At 34.4% G+C, this 24819-nt stretch overlaps 1 protein-coding gene across 8 annotated transcripts in view; it reads left to right on the top strand.

Moving 5' to 3' along the window:
* Positions 1-23064, top strand: part of LOC115881677 (mucin-5AC) — a 123242-nt gene extending 100178 nt beyond the window's left edge. For all 8 annotated transcript variants that reach the window (XM_030899256.1, XM_030899255.1, XM_030899257.1 and 5 more), the window contains 8 exons: positions 6922-7010; positions 9690-9949; positions 10401-10542; positions 17790-17884; positions 18140-18294; positions 18407-18675; positions 21193-21344; positions 22445-23064. In XM_030899256.1, the coding sequence (XP_030755116.1) occupies positions 6922-7010; positions 9690-9949; positions 10401-10542; positions 17790-17884; positions 18140-18294; positions 18407-18675; positions 21193-21344; positions 22445-22660 (1378 nt within the window). In that variant the 3' untranslated portion in view covers positions 22661-23064. The remainder of the gene's footprint in view (positions 1-6921; positions 7011-9689; positions 9950-10400; positions 10543-17789; positions 17885-18139; positions 18295-18406; positions 18676-21192; positions 21345-22444) is intronic.
* Positions 23065-24819: the final 1755 nt, after the last annotated feature.

The following is a 24819-nucleotide window of genomic DNA, read 5'->3' as shown; positions in this document are numbered from 1 at the left end:
CAGTTCAACGACACCAAAACCGGTTACAACAGGATATACATATACCACTCCAAGAGTTCCATTTACTACGCCGGGTATTCAAACTACAAGAAGATCTTGTAGCTTCGGATATAGATTAAACGTAAGAACAGGAGAATGTGAAGCCATACCTCGCCCTTCAACGCCAAAACCTACTCCGATTTCCTGTTCTCCTGGTACTACTTTAAATAAATTTACTGGCAGATGTGAATCAGTGTCATCTACCACTCCAGCTCCAGAACAAACAACAGGTTATATTTATACAACACCAAAGAAACCGTTTGAGGAAACTCGACCGACAGCAAAATCTTGCAGTCCCGGTTTGAAATTGAATCCAATAACTAATCGATGTGAATTTATTACGACTGTTCCTACAGTTCCTACGTCAAAAGGTTGTGGATTTGGTGAGAGATTAAATAGTATTACTGGAAACTGTGAAAGGATATCAACCCCATCCCCTAGTACATGTCGATTTGGAGAAAAATTAAATACTTTTACAGGACGATGTGAATCAGTTGCTACTACAACTCAAAAACCGTCCATTACATTCCCAACATCAAAATCTTGTCCTTTTGGAACGACGTTTAATGCAAATACCAATAGATGTGAAACTATTTATGAATCCACTCCGCCTCCAATTAAGGAATGTAGACCAGGAACTCAATTAAACGTACTTACAAATCAATGTGACCTTGTAACATCAACAACTTGCGGATCTGGCAAAGTATATAACAAACTAACTGGACAATGCGACTCAGTTAGTACTCCAGGCTATACATACACTACCCCTAGAGTTCCATTTACAACGCCCGGTACACAAACAACTAAGAAAACTTGTAGCTTTGGATATATACTAAATACAAGGACTGGTAACTGTGAACCCGTACCATCTAGACCAACAATTCCACCAGGCGATCAAAAAACAACTGGATATGTGTATACAACCCCGAAAGTACCGTTTACATACAGTACAAGACCAACGCCAAAGTCATGCTCACCTGGTTTTCGTTTAAATCCTGTTACAAATAATTGCGAGTCAATCACAACTCCAAGGCCTACGACTTGTAGATTTGGCGAAAAATTAAACACCTTTACTGGACGATGTGAAGTTGAAGGAACTAAGCAAACTCCACCAAGTTTCACTGCTCCTAAAACATGCGCCTTTGGTACAAAATATAACTTTATTAGTGGACAATGTGAAACTACCTATACAACTACACCTTCTCCGAGTGTTGAATGTAGTCCTGGAACACAATTGAATATATTTACTAATAAATGCGAGAAAGTTACGACTGAAAAAAGTTGTAGACCAGGGACCCGGTATAATCCAAGAAATGGTCAGTGTGAAGCTATAACCACTCCAGGATATACATATACTACTCCTAGAGTACCAATTACACAACCTGTTAAAACAACGGGTTACGTATACACTACGCCAAAAGTGCCGTTTGAAGAATCGCGCCCTACCAGACCGACACCAAAGTCTTGCGCACCTGGGTATCGTTTGAATTCCTTTACTAATCAGTGTGAATTACCTTCAACAACCCCTCGTCCAACGCCATCTATTGTAACATGCAGTCCTGGTGAAACAAGAAATCGGTTTACTGGTAAATGTGAAACTGTAACAGCTAGACCTTCTCCAAAATGCGGTTTTGGAGAGCAATTTAACAGCTTCACTGGACAATGTGAAAGTATTTCAACTCGTCCAACATCACCGTCAACAGTAAAAGTTTGCGGATACGGTGAACGACGAAACGCGATCACTGGTAACTGTGAAACTATACCCAGCACAAGAGCCCCGCCTACTACAACTGGATTTACTACTAAACCAACCATATCTTGTGGTTTTGGTGAACGTTTAAACACTTTTACCGGAGAATGTGAGTCAATATCAACTAAAAAACCCACTGTAACTACAGAAAAGAAAATCTCTTGCTCTTTTGGAGAAAAACTCAATATTTTTACAAATCAGTGCGAACCACAAACATCTAGAACAACTCCCCGTCCTAGTACAGGATATACTTATCCAACTCCATCAGTTACTTTTAAGGAAACTCCTACTACATATAAACCATCAATTACTCCGTCAGTTAGTTGTGGATTTGGGGAGCAATATAATACTTTTACCAGAAGATGCGAACAGCCTACTACAAAACGTCCTTATACTTCTACAACGCCTGCAACAATAAAATGTAGCTTCGGCGAAAGATTTAATGTGTTCACTAATCAATGCGAGTCTGTGCCATCAACACAAACAACACCTAGGCCTTCAACGTCGGTTACTTGTGGTTTTGGAGAAACTTATAATACGTTTACAAAAAAGTGTGAAAAATCTTTTACCCAACGACCTAGCACAGGATATACCTATCCAACTCCTACAGTTCCATTTACTACTCCTCGTCCTATTACATCCACAACTCAACAAACGATAAGTTGTGGAGTGGGAGAGAGACTAAACATATTTACCAATCGATGTGAACCCGTTGGTTCAACAACTCCTGGCCGTCCAACATCAGTCAGCTGCAGTTTCGGAGAAACCTTTAATTCATTTACAGGAAGATGTGAAATAGCTACAACTAAACGTCCTTTCACATCTGCGACATCTCAAACAGTTAAGTGTGGATTCGGAGAAAAACTCAACGTGTTTACCAATCGGTGTGAGCCAACTACATCGCCCCAAACAACTCCGACTCCTTCAACACCAGTAACTTGTGGTTATGGAGAAAACTTCAATAGCTTTACTAGAGAATGTGAGAAATCTATTACCACACAACGCCCGCGCACGGGTTATACTTATCCAACTCCGAAAATTCCATTTACTGAACCAACTACTACGAAAAAAACATCTGTTAGTTGTGGTTTTGGAGAAAGCTTTAATACTGTAAGAGGAATATGCGAGAGACCTTCAACTAGACAACCGTATACGCCTTCAACTACAGAACGTGTAAGATGTGGATTTGGAGAGAGACATAATGTGCTAACAAATCAATGCGAACCTACTCGAACGACCCCTACTGTTCCAACCCCAGTAAGCTGTGGATTTGGTGAGGCTTTTAACGCTTTCACGAGAAGATGCGAAAAAACTACAACAAGCAAACCAACTCCCACATCTGTTAGTTGTAGTTTTGGAGAACAATTTAATTCAATAACTGGAAGGTGTGAAAGACCTACCACACAACGTCCATTTACATCTCCAACAAAGCAAACTGCAAAATGCGGCTTTGGAGAAACATATAATGTATTTACAAAGCAATGCGAATCTACAACTTTTCCTCAAACAAGACCTACACCTACAACATCAGTCAGTTGTGGCTTTGGAGAAACTTTTAATACATTTACTAGGAGATGTGAAAAACCAACTACTGAGAGACCTCGTACAGGTTATACATATCCTACTCCTGCAGTTACCTTTAAGGAAACTCCTACGACAAGCAAACCAGGAATTACACCGATTAGTTGTGGTTTTGGAGAACAATTTAATTCAATAACTGGAAGGTGTGAAAGACCTACCACACAACGTCCATTTACATCTCCAACACAGCAAACTGCAAAATGCGGCTTTGGAGAAACATATAACGTATTTACAAAGCAATGCGAATCTACAACTTATCCTCAAACAAGACCTACACCTACAACATCAGTCAGTTGTGGCTTCGGAGAAACTTTTAATACTTTCACTAGGAGATGTGAAAAACCAACCACTGAAAGACCTCGTACAGGTTATACATACCCTACTCCTACAGTGACATTCAAAGAAACTCCTACGACAAGCAGACCAGGAATTACACCAATTAGTTGTGGTTTTGGAGAACAATTTAATTCAATAACTGGAAGATGTGAACGACCTACTACACAACGTCCATTTACAACTCCAACACAGCAAACTGCAAAATGCGGCTTTGGAGAAACATATAACGTATTTACCAAGCAATGCGAGTCTACAACTTATCCCCAAACAAGACCAACATCTACACCATCGGTTAGTTGTGGTTTTGGAGAAATATTCAACACTTACACTAGAAGATGTGAAAAAACAACAACGGAAAGACCTCGTACAGGTTATACATACCCTACTCCTGCAGTGACATTCAAGGAAACTCCTACGACAAGCAGACCAGGAATTACACCGATTAGTTGTGGTTTTGGAGAACAATTTAATTCAATAACTCGAAGGTGTGAAAGACCTACCACACAACGTCCATTTACATCTCCAACACAGCAAACTGCAAAATGCGGCTTTGGAGAAACATATAACGTATTTACAAAGCAATGCGAATCTACAACTTATCCTCAAACAAGACCTACACCTACAACATCAGTTAGTTGTGGCTTTGGAGAAACATTCAACACTTTCACTAGAAGATGTGAAAAACCAACCACTGAAAGACCTCGTACAGGTTATACATACCCTACTCCTGCAGTGACATTCAAAGAAACTCCTACGACAAGCAGACCAGGAATTACACCGATTAGTTGTGGTTTTGGAGAACAATTTAATTCAATAATTGGAAGATGTGAAAGACCTACTACACAACGTCCATTTACAACTCCAACACAGCAAACTGCAAAATGCGACTTTGGAGAAACATATAACGTATTTACAAAGCAATGCGAGTCTACTACTTATCCCCAAACAAGACCTATACCTACACCAACAGTTAGTTGTGGATTTGGAGAAACATTCAACACTTTTACTAGAAGATGTGAAAAACCAACAACGGAAAGACCTCGTACAGGATATACATACCCTACTCCTGCAGTTACATTCAAAGAAACTCCTACGACATTCAGACCAGGAATTACATCAACTAGTTGTGGTTTTGGGGAGCAATTTAACTCAATAACTGGAAGGTGCGAAAGACCTACCACACAACGTCCATTTACATCTCCAACACAGCAAACTGTGAAATGCGGCTTTGGAGAAACATATAATGTATTTACAAAGCAATGTGAATCAGTAACTTTACCTCAAACTAGACCTACATCTCCAACGTCAATCAGTTGTGGCTTCGGAGAAACTTTTAATACATTTACTAGGAGATGTGAGAAACCAACTACTGAAAGACCTCGTACAGGATATACTTATCCTACCCCTGCAGTTACATTCAAAGAAACTCCTACGACATTCAGACCAGGAATTACAACAACTAGTTGTGGTTTTGGTGAAAAATTTAACTCAATAACTGGAAGGTGTGAAAGACCTACTACACAACGTCCATTTACATCCCCAACACAGCAAACGGCAAAATGCGGGTTTGGAGAAACATATAATGTATTTACAAAGCAATGTGAATCAGTAACTTTACCTCAAACTAGACCTACACCTCCAACATCAATCAGCTGTGGCTTTGGAGAAACCTTTAACACTTTCACTCGGAGATGTGAAAAGCCAACTACTGAAAGACCTCGTACAGGGTATACATATCCTACTCCTGCAGTTACCTTCAAGGAAACTCCTACGACAAGCAGACCAGGAATAACACCTATTAGTTGTGGTTTTGGAGAACAATTTAATTCAATAACTGGAAGATGCGAAAGACCTACCACACAACGTCCATTTACATCTCCAACACAGCAAGCGGCAAAATGCGGGTTTGGAGAAACATATAATGTATTTACAAAGCAATGTGAATCAGCAACTTTACCCCAAACTAGACCTACACCTCCAACATCAATCAGTTGTGGCTTTGGAGAAACTTTTAACACTTTCACTAGGAGATGTGAAAAACCAACTACTGAAAGACCTCGTACAGGTTATACATATCCTACCCCTGCAGTTACTTTCAAGGAGACTCCTTCACCTCAAACAAGACCCACACCTTCAACAATTACATGCAATTTTGGAGAAACTTACAATAGTTTTACTAGAAAATGCGAAAAATCTACAACAGGTCGCACAGAATATACTTATTCAACTCCGTCATTTCCATTTACTGAAGGGCCTACAACAAGCCCAAGACCATCGAGGCCATGTCCTTTCGGAACTAAACGAAATCCTATTACGGGTATTTGCGAGTCAGAATCTTTAGTCACACCGACAGTTAGTCCAGTACCAACTACGTTTAAACCAAAGGTGTGTTCCTACGGATACAGATATAACGTAAAGACGCAACAGTGCGATAGAGTATCAAAAACACCTACAACACAGCGGATTCCAACAGAACCAGTTTGCCCACCTGGTAGCCAAATAAACCAAGCGACGGGAAAATGTACCCCTCCAATTTCTCCTCCTAGAACGTGTACTTTTGGAAAACGATTTAATGTAGTTACTGGAGAATGCGAAACCGTCGCTGTGACTACACCCAGTACAAGTAAGGCCACTGGATACACTTATCCAAGACCGTCTGTTCCTTTTGAAACTCCTACTAGTCCAAAACCAGTTCCTCAGTGCCAAAGTGGTCAAGTATTTAACCCCAATACTAGAAAGTGTGAAGGTAGAACGATCTCATGTCCTCCTGGTCAAGTGTTATCGGCATCTGGCTCTGGCTGTGAGTTTGTCCGAGTTCCTCCTGCCCGTCCCGATACTCCTACTACCTACAGACCTCCTATTAGTCCATGTCCTTTCGGTAAAGTTCCTGGACCCAGAGGCTGTCAGTACCCTGCTACTACTGCGCCTGAACCTTCCACTGGACCCTTTGACGGAACTTCGTCCACGACTTGTCCTCCGGGTTCAATTCGAAGTCCGTCGGGAGGTTGCCAGAGGCGGCGGTGTCCTCCTGGATACGTTGCTGCTCCGTCGGGCAACTGCGAAAGGGCCGGAACTAGTCCCTTCCCAAGCACATGTTCCGCTGGTCAAGTTTACTCACCAATAACCAATGCATGCGAATATCCACAAACACCATTCGAAACCACTCCATCATCCACTAAAAAACCGTATGTAACTCCTAAACATCCGAATTTTAGCGAACAAACTACTCGTGGCTACGAATATCCCAAACCTACGCCGCCATTCCCAGGTGGACATAATGAGGAACCGGAATATCTATCGACAGGTAATTAAAGTGTTTTAGGGTCAGTACTTTCGTTCCTGGTTATATTTAATCATGATCACTTGTAATTAAGGCTTGGGAGTACTTTCAATGTTTGTTATTTATTTAATCATCATTTTATGTAATTTTTATATTATTTGGAACTTTTGAAATCGTTTAAAAAAATTATTTGGGGAGTTTGAAAAAATAGCATGTTCTATTCGGTATAAAACTGGTTTTTTGTGCCTCGCCAAAAAAAGTGTCATTTTTACTCCTTATAAAACAATATACTATTATTATTCAAATAGAAATATCAATTATTTTGGTGTTTATTCACAAAAACACGAGTATTGCGGTTTTAAGTTTAAGTCAAGTGATAAAAAGACGCTCTAACCTAACTACACCGATATCCTATCTATCGGAGTCCCGTTTTTTAATGTTAGGTATTTTTTTTACTTTTAATCTGAATTTTTTATGTTGTTTTTAAATAATTCTAGTCATTGTGGCAACACTGGGCGTCGGATAAGCTGGGATTCTGGTAATTGCTTTGTATTTGCGGCTGATTACCGATTGCTGCCGGCGGCTCTCAAAATGTTGCCATTATTTCTTTAAATTTTCAAAGTTTTTCAAAACTACAAAAAAATGAGTTACCTATATCATAAATAAAGGTAAAAGATAAAAATGCATAAATTAACCTAGAAATAAATCAAACCTATGGTCAAAATTAAACAAAACTTTCATGCTTTATTATACAAAATATTATGAAAATTTAAAAATATAGGTTCGAATTATCTCATATAATGGAAAATAATTAATTTCTATATTAGCAGTTCAAGGCAAGAAACTCTTTATAATTTTATTATTATCTAATATTAGATATACTTTGTTGTAATTTTTCTATATTTTTCTGACATAGTCTTATTTGACTACCCCCGTTATACAGGGTGCTACAAATTCGAGGTACGAGCATTGCTATCTCGGTAACCGTAATAGATACGAAAAATTTTAAAAATTTCAAGGATTGCTGAGTTTTTTGGAAAAAACGGATTTTTTTGGAAAATCCATTTTATTTTTTCCTGGCGTTATTTTTTAGGAAATCAAAAAACTAATTGCACATTCTCATAGCCACTCTATTAGGGCTATCTGATAGTATTTTTGGATTTTGAAATTAGCTGATAATTTGTGAGATACAGAGGCCAACTTAATTTTTTTAAATACGGATCTGCATTTTTTATTTCAGATTTTGAAAGAACTCAGTCTCCTAAGTACAATGATATGCACACTTTATAATCTTTTTTTGTTTTGGGTACCTTAACAGCAACAAAACTATTTAATTATTATTTAAAAAAAAAAATCAAGTCCGACTCTGTTTTTTAAATCATTTAATCTAATTATATTCATTGCAACACTATTGATCAGTGCTAATTAACATTGAATAAGGAAAATTGAGCCAATTGAAAGATTCAAATAAATAATATCCAGATCGGCAATTTAAAGATATTATTTTTAACTTTTCTTATTGTGAATTTGAAATTCTCAGTGTACGATCTAATTGCATAATATTAATCGTAGTTATTATGAATAAATTCACATCTACAAACTAGTGTTTAATGCTTTACATGGTCTACATGTTCGAAAGGGTTACCACTACCCTCCCTATTGCACAAATTTATTTTTCGTTCAATTTTATTTATAGTTTTTGAATAGATCTTCTTATACTTTCGAATGCATTTTGTACTCTTTATTGTAACTGCCGAGATGATTGTTGATTTCACTTTTTTTGTAAAATTTGGACCTGTCGAATTACTTGACGTCATCAGACGGTCCAGGTACCTCGCTGGCCTTTATACTGCTCTACATTTCCAATCCATCTTACGGGGAAAGGATTTGATAGTTTATATTACATTTTACTTATATTATTTTTTATTATTTTATTGCATTTGATTTTCCGTATTCAACCCACGTCACTGTTAAGTTTGAAAGCTTATCAATATTGTAACGATGAATATATTAAATATTAAAAAAAAACAGAGCCAGACTTGAAATTAGTTTAAAAAAATTGTGTGCAAATTTCCAAAACAAAAAAAAAATTAAGTGTGGCATATCATTGTACTCAGAAGAGCGAGTTCTTTTAAAATCTGAAATAAAAAATGCAGGTCCCCATTTTTAAAAATTAATTTGGCCTCTGTATCTCACAAATTATCAGCTGATTTGAAAATATAAAAATACTATCAGATAGCCCTAATAAAGTGGCTATGAGAATGTGCAATTAGTTTTTTTTATTTTCTAAAAAGAATCGACAGGAAAAAATAAAATTGATTTTCAAAAATATCCGTTTTTTTCCAAAAAACTAAGCAATCCTTGAAATTATTAAAACTTTTTTGATGGCATCTTGGTGAACATCCCAAAGCGCAACTTTGCCCTAATTTAACCTTAATCTTCGTATCTATTACGGTTACCGAGTTACCAATGCTCGTACCTCGAATTTGGGCCGTTTAGGCTGGGAATAAATAGCCGGTTATCAATTCAAATGTAGTATGAGTGCGAAAAGTATCTACCAAAGGTTATTAATATGTATAATATATGTACCTATACTGTTTTAAATGAACTTAACATGCCGATTTGTTAAACAATGAGTTAATTCGAAAGCACAGTACTGGCTCTTATTGTGTTATAAGATTAATATCTTCATTATTTTGACAGCCAAACCGACAGTTCCACCACGTCGTCCAGGCAGACCAAGATACCCACCAACAGACAAGGAAGGATCACCAGGAAGTAACGTACCCGTCCATGTCCGTCCACCAGGCAGCCAGGACGAAACGAACCTCGACCTGATTCCTGTAGGATGCGCAGCTGCGCTAAAATGCGTCCAAGAGATTTACTGCACAGCCGAGGGACTCGTTAGCCCGGTACCGGTGGTTCTGACTAAGGAACAAGAACTGTTGAGAGCTCCTACAACGGTAATAAGTCTATTATTATAATATTGCTAGAAAGGATAGTGTAATTGGGGCTAGAATCTTTAGCTATTATAGGCATGCTTTAGTTTCCAGTATTATAGTGTTCTGAAACATGTTTTATTTTTTTTGGATATTATTACATACATAGGCATATATAAAAGCTAGAATAATCATATTACATTAATTTGTTGTGACTCCTTATAGACAGGGTGAGTCAACGATAAAGTCCATTATCTCATTTGTTTCGAGGTTTACAAAAAATGTTAAACATAAAAGTTATAGTGAAAATTAAAATACACATCTTAAAATTATTACGGAGTATACAAAGCTTCAAAAATGTGTGGTAGATATAACATATGTTTTTTTTTTAAATGTAAACAATAAATTTAAAGAAAAATTCAGTATTTTTCTTTGTGTTTAACTTATTAAAAATAATTAATTATTTGTTTTTAAGACTTGCCGCATCCTGGAATCTGGATCAGTCGGAAAATGCTGTAGAGATCCAAATTACCAAGACCCATGGCCTTCAGCAAACTTAGTCAACGGAGTTGACGATGGACAGTACGCGGAAGACGATTCTATTGGTCAATACAAAGGTAACAGAAAGTAGATTAGTAGGTTAGGAGTTTTGTAGAAATAATTTTAGTTAGGCTAGGGGTAGACTAATTATTAATACATTGTTTGTGAATGGATTATTACTAAAAATACATTTGTAGCTCATTAAAAATATTCTGTGTGAATTAATAAGTGATTGCTGCTCCTAAATTATTAACACAAATTGTAATAAATCTATTTTGGTTTTATGCAATCTTTTATCGATTTGTGTAAGTTATAGGAATACCCATGTAGGTTTTGTATTATGTAGTAATAGTGTATTAGACGGTATTAGTATATATAGTGAACGAACATACGGAGCTATCAACAATGATTGAAAAGTTGGCTATTCTGATTATGCTTCTTTGGGTGGAAATAAATTTAAGAAAGTCGAACATGCGCAAGAAGGAAATCGCTTGTACATTTACATTCCTAATACTTCCCTTATTTCCTTTTTACCTCCTTCTGCCCTCTTAATACTCCCTACATCTTTAAAACTTCCTTATACATCTATATTTCCGCATAATATATCCCCAGTTTTTCCTCATACATCCTCAATACATCCTCAATACATCCTCAATACATCCTCAATATATCCTCTAAATCCTCTAAAATCCTCTAACATAATATTGCAAACTATTTCAGTCATTGTGGATCGTTCCTTAGGCATATTTATAAATAATATGAATGTTTTTTGTGGTGGATTGTGGTTTTCATTTTTTAGTACCTTTAAGCAGGAATATGGAACTATAACACTTAACACTAGCTAAGCATTTAAAGATATAAATATGGTTTTGCTTAAGAAAGAATTGAATTGAAAAGGTATTTAAGCAAAATTTGTGCAGAGAAAAACAAAATAAATTATATATATTCTGAGAAAATTATGAATATACAGTGTGTCCCAGGCTATGGGTGTATTAGAAGTTTCTAGAGAACTACAATATCTAGATTGGAGATTTTTGCACATTACTGTTTCACAATGAGATCTATCGATTAAAAATATTTTCAATATGGCGGCACATCCGGAAATACCGGAAGGTGCCAGCAACTTTCTTATTTTAAAGGGGTACCCCCATTTTTTATTACATACTTAAATTCTCTGTAAAATTTTATGAATTTTAATATCAAACACTCTCGCAACATCAACCATTTTTTAGAAAAAAATATTTAAAATATTTGGAGAAAAAAAACTGCCTGTCAAAAAAATCTGTATGGCCCTTTGAATAAGAAGACTAAGGAAGGAGCATATCAAAAATCTTAGGTCCACCGCGATGGGCCTCAAATATGGCCGACTAAAATTCCGGTTTATCAGAGCCGTTCTAATTTTATTTAAAAAATGTAAAACTATGATGTAGGGTAGACGTCGGGTAGACTCAATAATTTTTATTTTTATTTTACGTTGTAAATAAATGTTGGTAGTTATTAAAATTGTTATAAAAATATAAAATTCGAATAAAAATAGATAAGTTATAATAATTATTTAATCATAAACATCTGATACGCTACTGAAGCAGGTAAGTCAAATTGACGTATCTAAATTCTTTGACATCTAATCTTTGACAAGTAGCAAATAAAAGCAAAAATGCAAGAAAAAATATATAATTAGTTAATTTAAGTGAATTTCATAAATGATCGGTTTACTACACGTATGCATATTATATAGTCACTTACTAGCGAAAAGTTGTTCCATTATTTCACTCGATTTTTGCCAAGATCTACCGCACGCTACACAACCAACTATTTTAGAGTCTTTTTCGATAAATAGCGATAGTGTCACTGTTAATTTAAGTTCTGCCACAATTTCCATCTAGATTTACTACCTTTATGCAACTATCAGTAGTAGAATAAATAATAAATAAGATAAAATAAGCTCCGTAAAGACTGACAAATCCACAAAATTTCAAATCAAATTCAAATGTGTCTAATGAATCGTCAAACAGAACTTATGAACAGAACTGTCAAGGATCCCCACCCTAGAGTCCTTTTTCCGCCCACCATGCATGAATACATGGATAGTATTTTGCTCCTTTCTTAGTCTTCTTATTCAAAGGTATAGCCTAAACGACAAATTTAGTGATTACCACAGCCACTGTGGCATAAGGAAATATGGCTGTCTATTTCAAAAATTAAATTGTTCGAATGTCATATAATATTGGCCGTAGCTGTCATGGTAATGAGCGATTAAAAAATTATCATAAATCATTTTTTTTAAATGGAAACCCACTTTTTTTTATTATACTAGTGAAAAGGTTTTTCAATTTTTACTTTTTGATTATACATATTCCTATACCTAAAATAATTTTTTTTTAATTTAAGATTTAGTTTTAAAGTTATTTTTTTTATTTTATCTAGCTTCCTTTGACATTAAGGGCCAAACCATCAGATAATTTATTTCCTTCTGTCAAAAAACTAATTATTTGAATTTTGTATACCGAATGATCGAATAAAAATGGCGTCAGCGATGGCTATGAAATGAAGATCGCTGTCATTTTATATGTAAATTTATATGGGAAATGTCATCGACAGTAGCGTAACTTCAAATGTGAGGCCCCCCGCAAGATTTTTTAGGGGCCCTTATATTAAAATAAAAAAAAACACTAAAAACATAATATAGCTTTATGTAGGTATATCAAGTCATTTAATATCTAAAAACAAAATTTTAACTTATTCCACATAAGAAAAAATAATAATAAAGGAACATAAAAAATAAAACATTACAAAATAAATCAACATAAAACAAAACTTAGGTACTAAAAGAAAACTAAATAATAAAAATAAATAAGCATAAATAGAATTTTTCTAATAAAAATATGATTCAAATTAAAATAAATTAATAGGAACAAATAAAATGTAAAAAAGGAACAAATAATGCGGGGCCCTCAAAATCACGAGGCCCCCCCGCCGCTGCGGGTGCAGCGGTGCCATTTTTTTTATTCGCTCGTACGGTAGTATAAATACTGTTGGTAAAACTTTATAAAGTGTATTTCTAAAAACATATCTCGTATTTTAGTGATAGCTAATGGCAATATGGCATTGTCAGATATAGTTTTACATCGCATCACGTTTAAAGTCATAAGCTACTGGTTAAAAACAAAAAATATACGTTTTAAAACTAAATCTTAAATAACTTAAAAACCATTTATTTTAGGTATAGGAACATTTATAAAGAACAATTAACGAATTATTTTTTTTACTAGTGCAATAAAAAAGTGGGTTTCCATTTGAAAAAAAATGATTTATGATAAAAAATAATAATAAAGGAACACATTTTTCAGAGAATTTAAGTATGTGATAAAAAATGGGGGTACTCATTTAAAATAACACAGTTGCTGTCAACTTCCGGTATTTTGGGATGCGCCGCCATATTTGAAATATTTATAAACGATATATCTCGTTGTGAAATAACAATGTGCAAAAAACTCCGATCTACATATTGTAGTACTCTAGAAACGTCTAATGCACGCTCAGCCTGAGACACCCTATATAGAAATTCTAGAAAAAGTTATTTATGGTTTTGCCTTTTTTTTCATATTTTTTCTGTCTTGTGTATTGACCAGTAAAAATAACCAACTACATAAATAGAATACATATTATACAGGGTGAGTGTCAAATAAATGCAAATATTTTCAGGGCTGGTATATTTCGATCTCAAATCGGTCTTCAAAATTTTCCGGTATATTTTATAAAACTTTTTAGAACTGCCAGTTCACCGCAAATTTTACCACGGTATAATTTCTTAATCCCTGATATTACCATAGTTACGGCAGTAAAAGGGATGCAAATACAGAAATAATCCGGTCGCTCTCCAATTTTTTTAAAATTTTTTATAATTTTTTTTAATTTCAAACTTTAATAACTCGGTTATTTTGTACTTATTTGTAAAACGGTGAAGAGAAAATATATGTTACTTTTATCGAGATTTGCCAGCCCTGAAAATATTTGCGCTTATTTAAGACTCACCCTGTATATACCTTACTTAATAGGTTCTTATAATAGTGTTATTCTGAAAAAAATACTGAATTATGCCCGGACCCCATTGGCCAACACGCTACGCCACGCGATGCCATGCTACCCACGTCCCGCCATCCGACGCTATAACACGCTATGACACGTGTGATGGTCGATTCGTCGGTCCCAGATCTCACCGATGTGTGTTACGGCGTGTTGTTCCCCGCTTGCCTCTCTAGTCCCCTTGTTCCAATACATTTTCTAAATCTAGTGTCCTTTTTTTTAATTTTACATTCCACAAGATTATGTAAATATTCAAATTGTTCTCTGTCCATACAAAAGTACATATGGTACCGATTAGGATCTGCCTTGAGTTCTTTAATTAGCGTATGAAAGGCACCATATTTATTGCGTTTTTTGTTTATTTTTTGTACCCAAAATCTTCTTTTTTTGCACTTTCTAATACAATAGCAGCACCTGTACACTTCACTAAAAATTCTTCGTCACTGGAAGAACTGCTTGAATCAAACATTGTTACTTTTCTAACAATAACCGTTAGTTCGAATGCAATAGAAAACAAAAATGTTTTGTTTGAGTATTCAATCAGTAAGAATACAAATTCTATTATTAATTTTAAAATTTAATAATCAAAAATTAACGAAAGAAGGTAATATCGGTATGGGTATCGATACTTCTAGTATTTTCGTATCCCTACTGACAACTTTTTTAACTCTAATAAAAATATCAGGCGTGTTACCTAATGTGTACACCCATTCCCACGTCGCAACACGTGGGATAGCGTGGCATCACGTTGGGTGTTGGCTAATGGGGTCCCGGCTTTACTTATATCTTAATCACGTCAAATAATTGTCTTTAATAGGAATATTAATAAATACAGAAAATGATTTTAAGTTTTACATATTTTTGTATTATCTTAAAGTCAGTTCCGGTGGAGGGAAAGTTAAAAATAATAAATGAAAAAAATACTTAAATCTCTGCTTGGATTTACATACTTACTGACAATATTATTATTAAAGCTAGAGAGAAAATATAAAATGTGCCACCATTACTCAATTTCGTTTATAAGCAAATATATTTTAATTTTTTACTGCCATTATAAGAAGTTTAAAAATTAGTGCTCGTATAGAATATAACGGGTGCGTCTCAAAAGTGGCTCACCCCCTATAACTTTTTTATTTTTTCAGATAAAAAAACGAGATTTGGTATGTTAGTATGGGACATAAATTAGGATTCATTGGTGTATTCAATTGTTTTTGGCCACTTCCTGTTTTACCGGAAATGACTACAACTTTTGATTTTTAAATGGCACCCTCGGTATTTTTTTACTTTATTCGATAGAAAATGACATTCTGAATAGAATGACATATCATATGTCAACTTTTGACATTCTCGCTTAATAAAAAATTGTATTTTAAAATTCACTCTGCCATGGCTATGTTAAAAACACTAATTCTTCAGTTAGAAAAGGTTAGAAAATGCTCAAATCGTATTTTTAATTATATCGCAAGTTTTTCAAATGGAACGAGGGTGGCTCATTAGCATATTTGGAAAAAGCATTTTTTTACGACTAATTTGGTAGGTACCACACACGTGGTATTTCGAGTCAAATTTTCGTTACGAACCGCAAGTTATAATTTCAAATAAACCATATGCGAAAATGGCGAAAGGTGACATATAATATGTCATTCTATTTAGAGTGACATTTTCTATCGAATAAAGTAAAAGAAATACCGGGGGTGTCATCTAAAAATCAAAAGTTGTAGTCATTTCCGGTGAAACCGGAAGTGACCGAAAAAAATTGGATACGTCAATCAATCCTAATTTATGTCATAGACTAACATACCAAATCTCGTTTTTTTAACTAAAAAAATAAAAAAGTTATAGGGGTGAGCCACTTGTGAGACTCACCCGGTATTATATCATTATTTACAGATATTTGTAAAATTTACTTTATTTGGGACTTTTATACTTTTAGAAGCAGAGTCAATATTTTAATATGTTAATTTTAAATGATTAATTTATTCAAGTAGTGTATTTTCTTATTAATAGTTTAGTTTAATTTATATTCTTATACCTACTATATGTTAGTATTATTTATTGTATTATTATGTATATCTTATATAGATGTAAAAATACAAATATAAAATAATATACATAGTGTAAAAAATGGCTGTAAAATATATTTTTATTATTTTTTCATAGAGAGAAATTTGTATAAGATTATTTTTTTAAAATAAATTAGTTATAAAACATTTTGATTTTCTTTATCATGTCCTTTAATAAAATAAATTACTATACAAAATAATGACTAATTATTATTGCTGTTTATTGAAATAAAATGTATTTTCACAAGTAATCAAGCTTATTGACGACAATAAAGCTGATCCTGAATGTAATGAAAATGAGTAATGGTGAGCATAAATAACAATAATAAAATTATACAACGCAAGGTGTCGCTACAATGGTTGACCTTGAAAATTCAATTAAAATACTTATTCAAGGCCGCATGTAATGTAGATATTTAATATATTGGTGTAGGCAACTCTATAAATACATTTACGATTTTGTGTTTCAATTGTGTGGTAATTTCTATGTTGGGACGATATCTCAAAATTGATTTCCTGATGTGTGACGACCTTGACTTTGAAATTAATATAATAAAATAAATCACTTAATACCGTACCTATAATCGAAAAAAACGGCGTCCAGTATGGCTAAAGAAATGTCATCGAACGTCATTTTTACTGTATCACAAGCAAATAAAAATTAATACGTAGCCAAGAGTCATAATTCAGGATTTCTCTGGGGGGTGCCCAGCAGTACCTGAGGGGGGGCGGCACCCCCGGGCACCCCTGTAGTTAAGCCAATGCACTTGATTAGAAAACTATTTTATAGCATTGTGTATATACATATAAAAAATATAAGAACTTAACATAGAAAACATATACAAAGTGGTGAAACAATTAAGTCAGCTAATAATGGATATTTTCTCATTATGACAACTGCTTATCGAACGTACCAATGCAGGCGTCTTCAGCGGATAACATCACGCTTGACTGCATCCGACTCCGTCACGGAGGAATGGCTTGCGTTTTGTTTAAGCTGTAGATTAGTTCACACTAGATAACGGTCACATTTTTGTGTAAATTTTCAAAGTTATAGACAATGTCAGCCGAAGAAGATATTATCTTGCTTTAGTCTAAATCTTTATATTAAAAAATAATTAGTTAAGATTAAATTTTAATTGGTGTTTAACTAATAAATTTTAATTTGATTTTAGCTGAATATCAAAGATTCTCAAGATCGTCCAACAGAACCAGGAAGACCAGCAGGTCAAAGAGACAAGTGGCTGCAAATTGTGGAGTTAGAAATTTGGTAAAGAAATAAAGCAAAGAAAACCATATATATTTTTCATTGAACTACAAAAAATATACGATTTTTTTTGTAGCTCAATGTAGATGTTGTATAGTGTTTAATTATAATATGAATAACTTACGTTAAAAATACTAGTGATACCTATAGAGTTGAAATCTCAGAGACATAGATAAATCTAGTGGAGTTTTGAAACAACTGGTTAATTGTCACGTTTATTAAGAAATAAATTACCAATTTTTGTTTTCGTATTTGTAGAATAGTAACCCTCCAGGCCCAGGACCAATCGATGCCGATTTCGCAGAAATTCCATGGCAAGCTATGATCTTAAGAGACTCCAATCGTAGTCTACTCTGTGGTGGTGTGATTATTAGACCTAATGCTGTCCTCACATCTGCCGCATGTGTTGAAGGGTAAGATCAATTTATTTAAATAAAAATATACTGATTTTCTAAGCTCTCATTAGAAATTAGTTTTCGAAGTAGTTAAATTATAGTGAGTCGCTCATTTCTATCAAAATTCTAGATTGGACACTTCCGATATCCTCATCAAAGGTGGCGAATGGAAATTGGGAATAGACGAGGAACCGCTGCCCTTCCAGATTGTCAAAGTGGCAGCTATATCGCGTCATCCTGACTTCTCCGCTGGTTCCTTACTCAATAACTTGGCTCTGCTCGTTTTAGAAGAAAATCTACGTTTTGTCAAGAACGTGGGACCGTTGTGTCTTCCTGTTCCCAACCAGATACCGACACAGAACTGTATAGCTACAGGATGGGGCAAAAGAATACTACAACGTAAGTTAACAAACCTTTTTAAATAATACAGGAATAAAACTGAGTCGTTTTGGCTATTGGGAAATAGTCAATTCATCTCCAAAAAAATCCTATATGGGTTTTTTGCCACTGCAAGAAAATCTACAAAATAAAATAGTTATTTTATGTAAACACTTCTGCTTACAGTTGAGGGTTGGAACCTTTGGTGTTACACAGCAAAATAAAAACACTAAATCACCACAATACACCAAAACACTTTTACTTTTACACTGGACGCGCGTTTCGCTAACAATGTTAGCATCATCAGCAGATGATTATAAACTAAAAACTTCTAACACTTCTGCGTTAACTAAACACTTCTGCGTTAATCCTCCTGCGTTAATCCCAAACGGAAGATTACTTGTCAGAAGTTAGGTTTAAAGATATACAAATTTGCCTAACGAACAAAAAAAAATGCTTAACGTTTCGGAAAGTTTATTCCTTTCCATCGTCGGAAGCAAAAAAATACAAAGAATAAAGAAAAAAAATATTTAAAATATTAAATTCAACTATTCGAGAACACTTTAGTTTTTTAAAACAGAGACGTCTACAAAAACCGTTGACGTTCTGTTAAAATGACATTATATCCAAGTTAAACTTCAAAATTAACAATTACTACCTGATAACAATTACTTAAGCCGAAGTCTCATGCATCCGAAATCCGATGGTACGACATCCGAAATTTGACGTTATCCTTTGAAATAAAAAAAGCCTGTCACATACATCCGAAAGTTCGTTCCGAAATTTGACAGTTTTGACATTTAGACCTGTCATTCCTATCAACAGTATCAACATTATTACAAGTATTATTGGAGAAAAACTTGGATAAAAGTAACTTCCTCGCCAAATATCCCGAAATTGCCGACTTCCCACTACACTTGTTTTTAAAAACCAATATTTTCAAAAAAAGTGAGGTTAAAAAACACACGATATCGTACTTTAAAAAATTTAAACAAAATTTAACTTTATACGACGTCGGACGAGTAGTTAAAAATATCGGATAAAAATTGGTGTAAAAATATTTCGACCAATAGGAGCACCGTCGGATCGTCGCGTCGTGTCATCGGATTTCGGATGCATGAGACTCCGGCTTTAATAAGGTAAAACCAAAAAGCCCAAACTTTCTGTATGATTATTTTTAATTTTTACGTATGTTATGTTTATTTATGTTATGTTCTTTAAAATCAAAAAAGCGATTGCCATACATTACTAACATCTACAGATGCATGAGGAATGAGCAATAAATTTATTTTTATTAGATTGTATTAAAAAAGCCTCTTTTATTTTTCTTTTAGAGATTATCGCTTTTTTCATTATAATTTTGGCATTATTATTTTTTTTGGCGGAAATTTATTCTGTGCCCTGTGTCCCATGAATGCTGACAAATCTTAGATTTGTGAAAATCTCCATTATATACCGGGTGCGTCTCAAAAGTGGCTCACCCCTATAACTTTTTTATTTTTTCAGATAAATAAACGAGATTTGGTATGTTAGTATATGACATAAATTAGGATTAATTGGTGTATTCAATTGTTTTTGGTCACTTCCTGTTTCACCGGAAATTACTACAACTTTTGATTTTTAAATGGCACCCTCGGTATTTTTTACTTTATTCGATAGAAAATAACATTCTGAATAGAATGATATATCATATATAAACTTTTGACATTCTCGATTAATAAAAAATTGTATTTATTATATTATGTTAATAATACTAATTCTAAGGAGTGTTGGAAAAATAGATTTGATCGTCTAAAGTTTTTAGTGCCTTGTCCTGGCCAGTTAGAACATGCTCAAATCGTATTTTTAATCATATTTCAAATTTTTCAAATGGAACGAGGGTGGCTCATTATCATATTTGGAAAAAGCATTTTTTTACGGTTAATTTGATACCACACACTTGGTATCTCAAGTCAAATTTTCGTTACGAACCGCAAGTTATAATTTCAAATAAACCATATGCGAAATTGTCAAAAGTTGACATATGATATGTCATTCTATTCAGAGTGACATTGTCTATCAAATAAAGTAAAAAAATACCGGCGGTGCCATTTAAAAATCAAAAGTTGTAATCATTTCCGGTGAAACCGGAAGTGACCGAAAACAATTGAATACGTCAATCAATCCTAATTTATGTCATATACTAACATACCAAATCTCGTTTATTTATCTGAAAAAATAAAAAAGTTATAGGGGTGAGCCACTTTTGAGACGCACCCGGTAAATTATATTATTCTAGATTATTTAAGAAAGGGGGATTTTCACAAACCTAGGATTGATTATGCAATAATATACGGGGTGTTTCATTTTAAAAAAATCATCCCAATCCACTAACCCTTTTTTGAGTGACTCTGGAGACGTTAAAATCTTTTCCTGAAATACATCCTAATACATAATCTAGGTTTGCACTTAAACAACATTTTTAAGTTTTTTATTATAGAAGCTACAAATGCCTGACGCACTATTGCCAGACCCTGTATAATTATTCTAATTTTTTAGTGCACGCCAAAGGAGCTATAATGCACAAAGTTGATATCGACATCATGAACGTCCAGCAATGTCAACAAGTATTGGCAGAACATTTCCAGAAGCATGTTCCCAATTACAATACCAACACATTGTGCGGATTCTCCAAAATCGACCAATGCAGAGTAAGTAGGAATATTAGGTAGAATTTGGTATACAAGACGATAATACGCGTGTACTTGTCATGTAATCCATATTCTGCATAGAGAGTTTTGTTTAGAAAGTAATAAATGAGTTTAAGCCTTAATAGAAATGCCTTAATGATTAGATGCATTAAATTTGAGGGCTGACATTCGTCAATCACCAGTGCCTCCTCCTCTTCATCACTTTTTTCATTCCCTTGCGGAGCTTCCAAAATTTCGGTCAATTCATCCGTGATTGTCAGAACCTCATCAACCTCTACAAAATTTTCCCAGTTTTCTTGGGTAGCAAAATCAGCGACCGGTAATTCACTGACCCATTTTGCTAGAGGTAATTTAAGTTTTCATCTTCAGGGGGTCACTTTTGCTTTGATGTTTAATCCACTCTGAAAGTGAAAGATTTTCCTCTTCATCAGAACTTGCGTGATCGTCCGTCAGGGCGGTAAATCCGGCATGACCAAAACATCTTGAAATGGTCTGTTGGGAAACATGATCCCAAGCTTGTGATATAAAGCTAATTGCCTCCAAAATGTTTAATTTGTAAAGATCATTAGAAGTCTCATATTTTTCTAGGACTCTCATGAAGCGGGGATTTACCGTCTACAATAAAAGGGATTCCCCGAACCCAGACAGTGGCTACAGTTCGTAACGTTGCATACGTTATCGCTCGTCGGTTATAACAATAACCGATTACTTGGACCAATTTAAGTTAAATTATTGGTCGCTATGTAAGTGCGGCGTTATCTGCGCAGTCGTTATAGGCAATACGTCTTCAATGCATATAGCATAGAACTCGGGACCTTAATATGTCGTCGCCATAACCGATATGTCTAAAATCCGATATCCGATGATATATAGCGATATTCACTGTTCAACTATTTTTTCCTAAACTATTTTGATTAAAAGAAAATATGTAAAAGTGGGCATCGCTGTAACGGTCCATATAAGCAATCACGTGACTAAAAGTTCATTTCGTATGATCTTTATGTGCATTTATTGAGGAGCTTTCACTGCCTGCAACGGAAATAAAATGAACTGAAGATAAATTTTCTCTTTCTTAAACTAATATGATAATAATGTTACAGATTGATTATGGAAGTGCACTGGCTTGTGCTGATGAGACCGGGCGTTACACACTCAGTGGCGTATTCTCGTGGGACACTGGATGCAAACAGAGAGGTCAGATCGGTGCCTACGTGGCACCCGACGTAGACTGGATCGAGAACGTCTTATCCACGCCACTGAAACAACTGAAAAGACTAGACAGGGATTACAATGCTGCCAGAGGACAAGTAGCGTAGACAGTAGACACTGCCGAAAAAGTTTATAAAATAAAAACATTACTAAAAATGCCAGTATATTTATTATAGAGCGAAATCATTTTTAATATTTTTTTATTGTTAAAAATATGTGAGGGAACAACTTATTCAATACTAGCTGATTCTCTCTCTGCATAAGGGCAGCGGCCCAGCTATATCGAAACACGGGTTCCCGATAGATCACCGAAGTTAAGCGACGTTAGACGATACGAGTGGATGGACGGGTGACCGTCTTGAAAATTTGTCGTGCTATTTTTCCATGACAAAAGTGTAAAATCTATTGACACACACTGCTCATTCATGCCGCTCCGGTTCGAGATCGGATATCTCGTGAGTAAGAGTTAAACTTCGTTCAGAACATCGCAATTAGTGGAATAAATTAGTGAATGCAATTAGCGTAGAACTTTGTTGTTTTAATTTCGATGCAAACATTCAGAACGTCAAAATTAGTGGTAGAGATTTTCAATTAGTAGAAAAAGTTATCAAACTTTTAACTTCTCCACTAATTATACTTCAAAATTTGCGAGAAATATCATTTTGACCTTTGATTATCTTCCGTCAAGAGAAATTGTGGTTAGAAATCAAAAGTTGATTGTTTTATAAGCTAAATATTAGGCTTTCTCTATGGATACAACTGACTAATCCAAGTTTTGTTGCTAGGATATTGTATTAATTTTAATTGTGTCTTTTAAACATTGTGAATGATCGTAAACTAAAAAGTGTAAAGCGTAATTGAAACCACTAATTGCGCGGTTCTCAATGAAGCTTTAGGATGATAAAGCAATCCAGATTAGACGTAGCAGCAAAAACTAAAATATACTTTTTTTCCTTTGCCTCTTCTTGGTAGAGATTAGACACTGTCACAAGATAATCAGCTAGTATTGAACGAATAAGTTAGTGTTTATAGGTGTAACAAAAGTAATTTAGTAAACTGGTAATTTGTTATAGAAAGAAAACATTTGTACTTTGTAGTTACTAAGATTCCAAATGTTAATGTTACATAAATATTTCAGTTCAGTCAGGAAGTAATGTTAATTTAATGTGCTCAAGAAAATAATGTAAAATAATTTTATTGTAATATATGTAATTAAGTAAATATAATAAATATATAAAAATAAAAGCCATGTAATGTAAAATTTCGAAAATGATGTAAATAAAGTTTTAAAAAATATTTAGTAGTTTATTATTAAAATATTTATATAATAAAATTATTTAGTCTAGTTCTTTGTTTAGTTTTCTTTGTGCTGAATCTTGAATTCAGTCCATCAGAGTTAACTGCGCCTCAAGAGCATTCTGAAAATTAAAAGACAGGGTTTTCTTCAATCATGAGTTGAGCACAAAAACGAAACTTACAACAGAGATACCTTAGGCAACTGTTAAGAATCAAATAGTCTCAACGTATCGGTACTTAAAAAAGCTAACTGCGAGAGCGCCGAAGTTATGATTACTAAATGTCGCTTAAGATGGGCTGGTCACGTATGCAGGATTCAATTCAAGAAAACCGCGTACCGAAATCTCTTCTTTACGGTGAGCTTGTAGACGGTCAGAGGAAACCGGGTGGACAACTCAAAAGGTAGAAGGATATTTTCCACGAAAACTTAAAGAGGATAAGCATGCAAAAACAGTGGGAGGAATTAGCGCACAACAGAACGCAATGAAGAAGAATTGTAAACTCAGTTAACAACGATAACCAAAAAGTAAAGAGGTAAAAAAGTATGGTTTTTGTATGTCCCGAGTGCGGACGAGATAATATCACGTATCGGGCTTTTCAGTAACAGAAAAGCTCATGAAAGAAAACGCCTTGCGTAACCACCATCTTCTGATGCGTGTCAAGTACTCGTCAGCGAGCAATGACAATGATGATGTCGATGATGTGCATATGTGTTTATAGTATCTTCGTATTTCAATATAATATGCAACTTAATAATTCTGAAATTATATTTTTGATTATTAGGCAGTTCTCATAGTGTAACTCTTCGTAAAACTGTAAACGAAGGTAATCAATTTCTCTCCGGACTAAATAATATTTTATGATATTAATAGAAAACATCTTAACCTGGATTATAATAAGCAAGTTTGTCTGTTTTTGACGTTTCTATTATTTTAAGTTATATAAGCTTAGATGACTCAATTGATGCATT

The sequence above is a fragment of the Sitophilus oryzae genome, unplaced genomic scaffold (genome assembly GCF_002938485.1).
Source record: "Sitophilus oryzae breed Bouriz unplaced genomic scaffold, Soryzae_2.0 scaffold_172_pilon_pilon, whole genome shotgun sequence".
NCBI lineage: Eukaryota > Metazoa > Arthropoda > Insecta > Coleoptera > Curculionidae > Sitophilus > Sitophilus oryzae.
The sequence above is the reverse complement of the archived record's forward strand: the minus strand, read 5'-3'. Positions and strand labels throughout refer to the sequence as shown.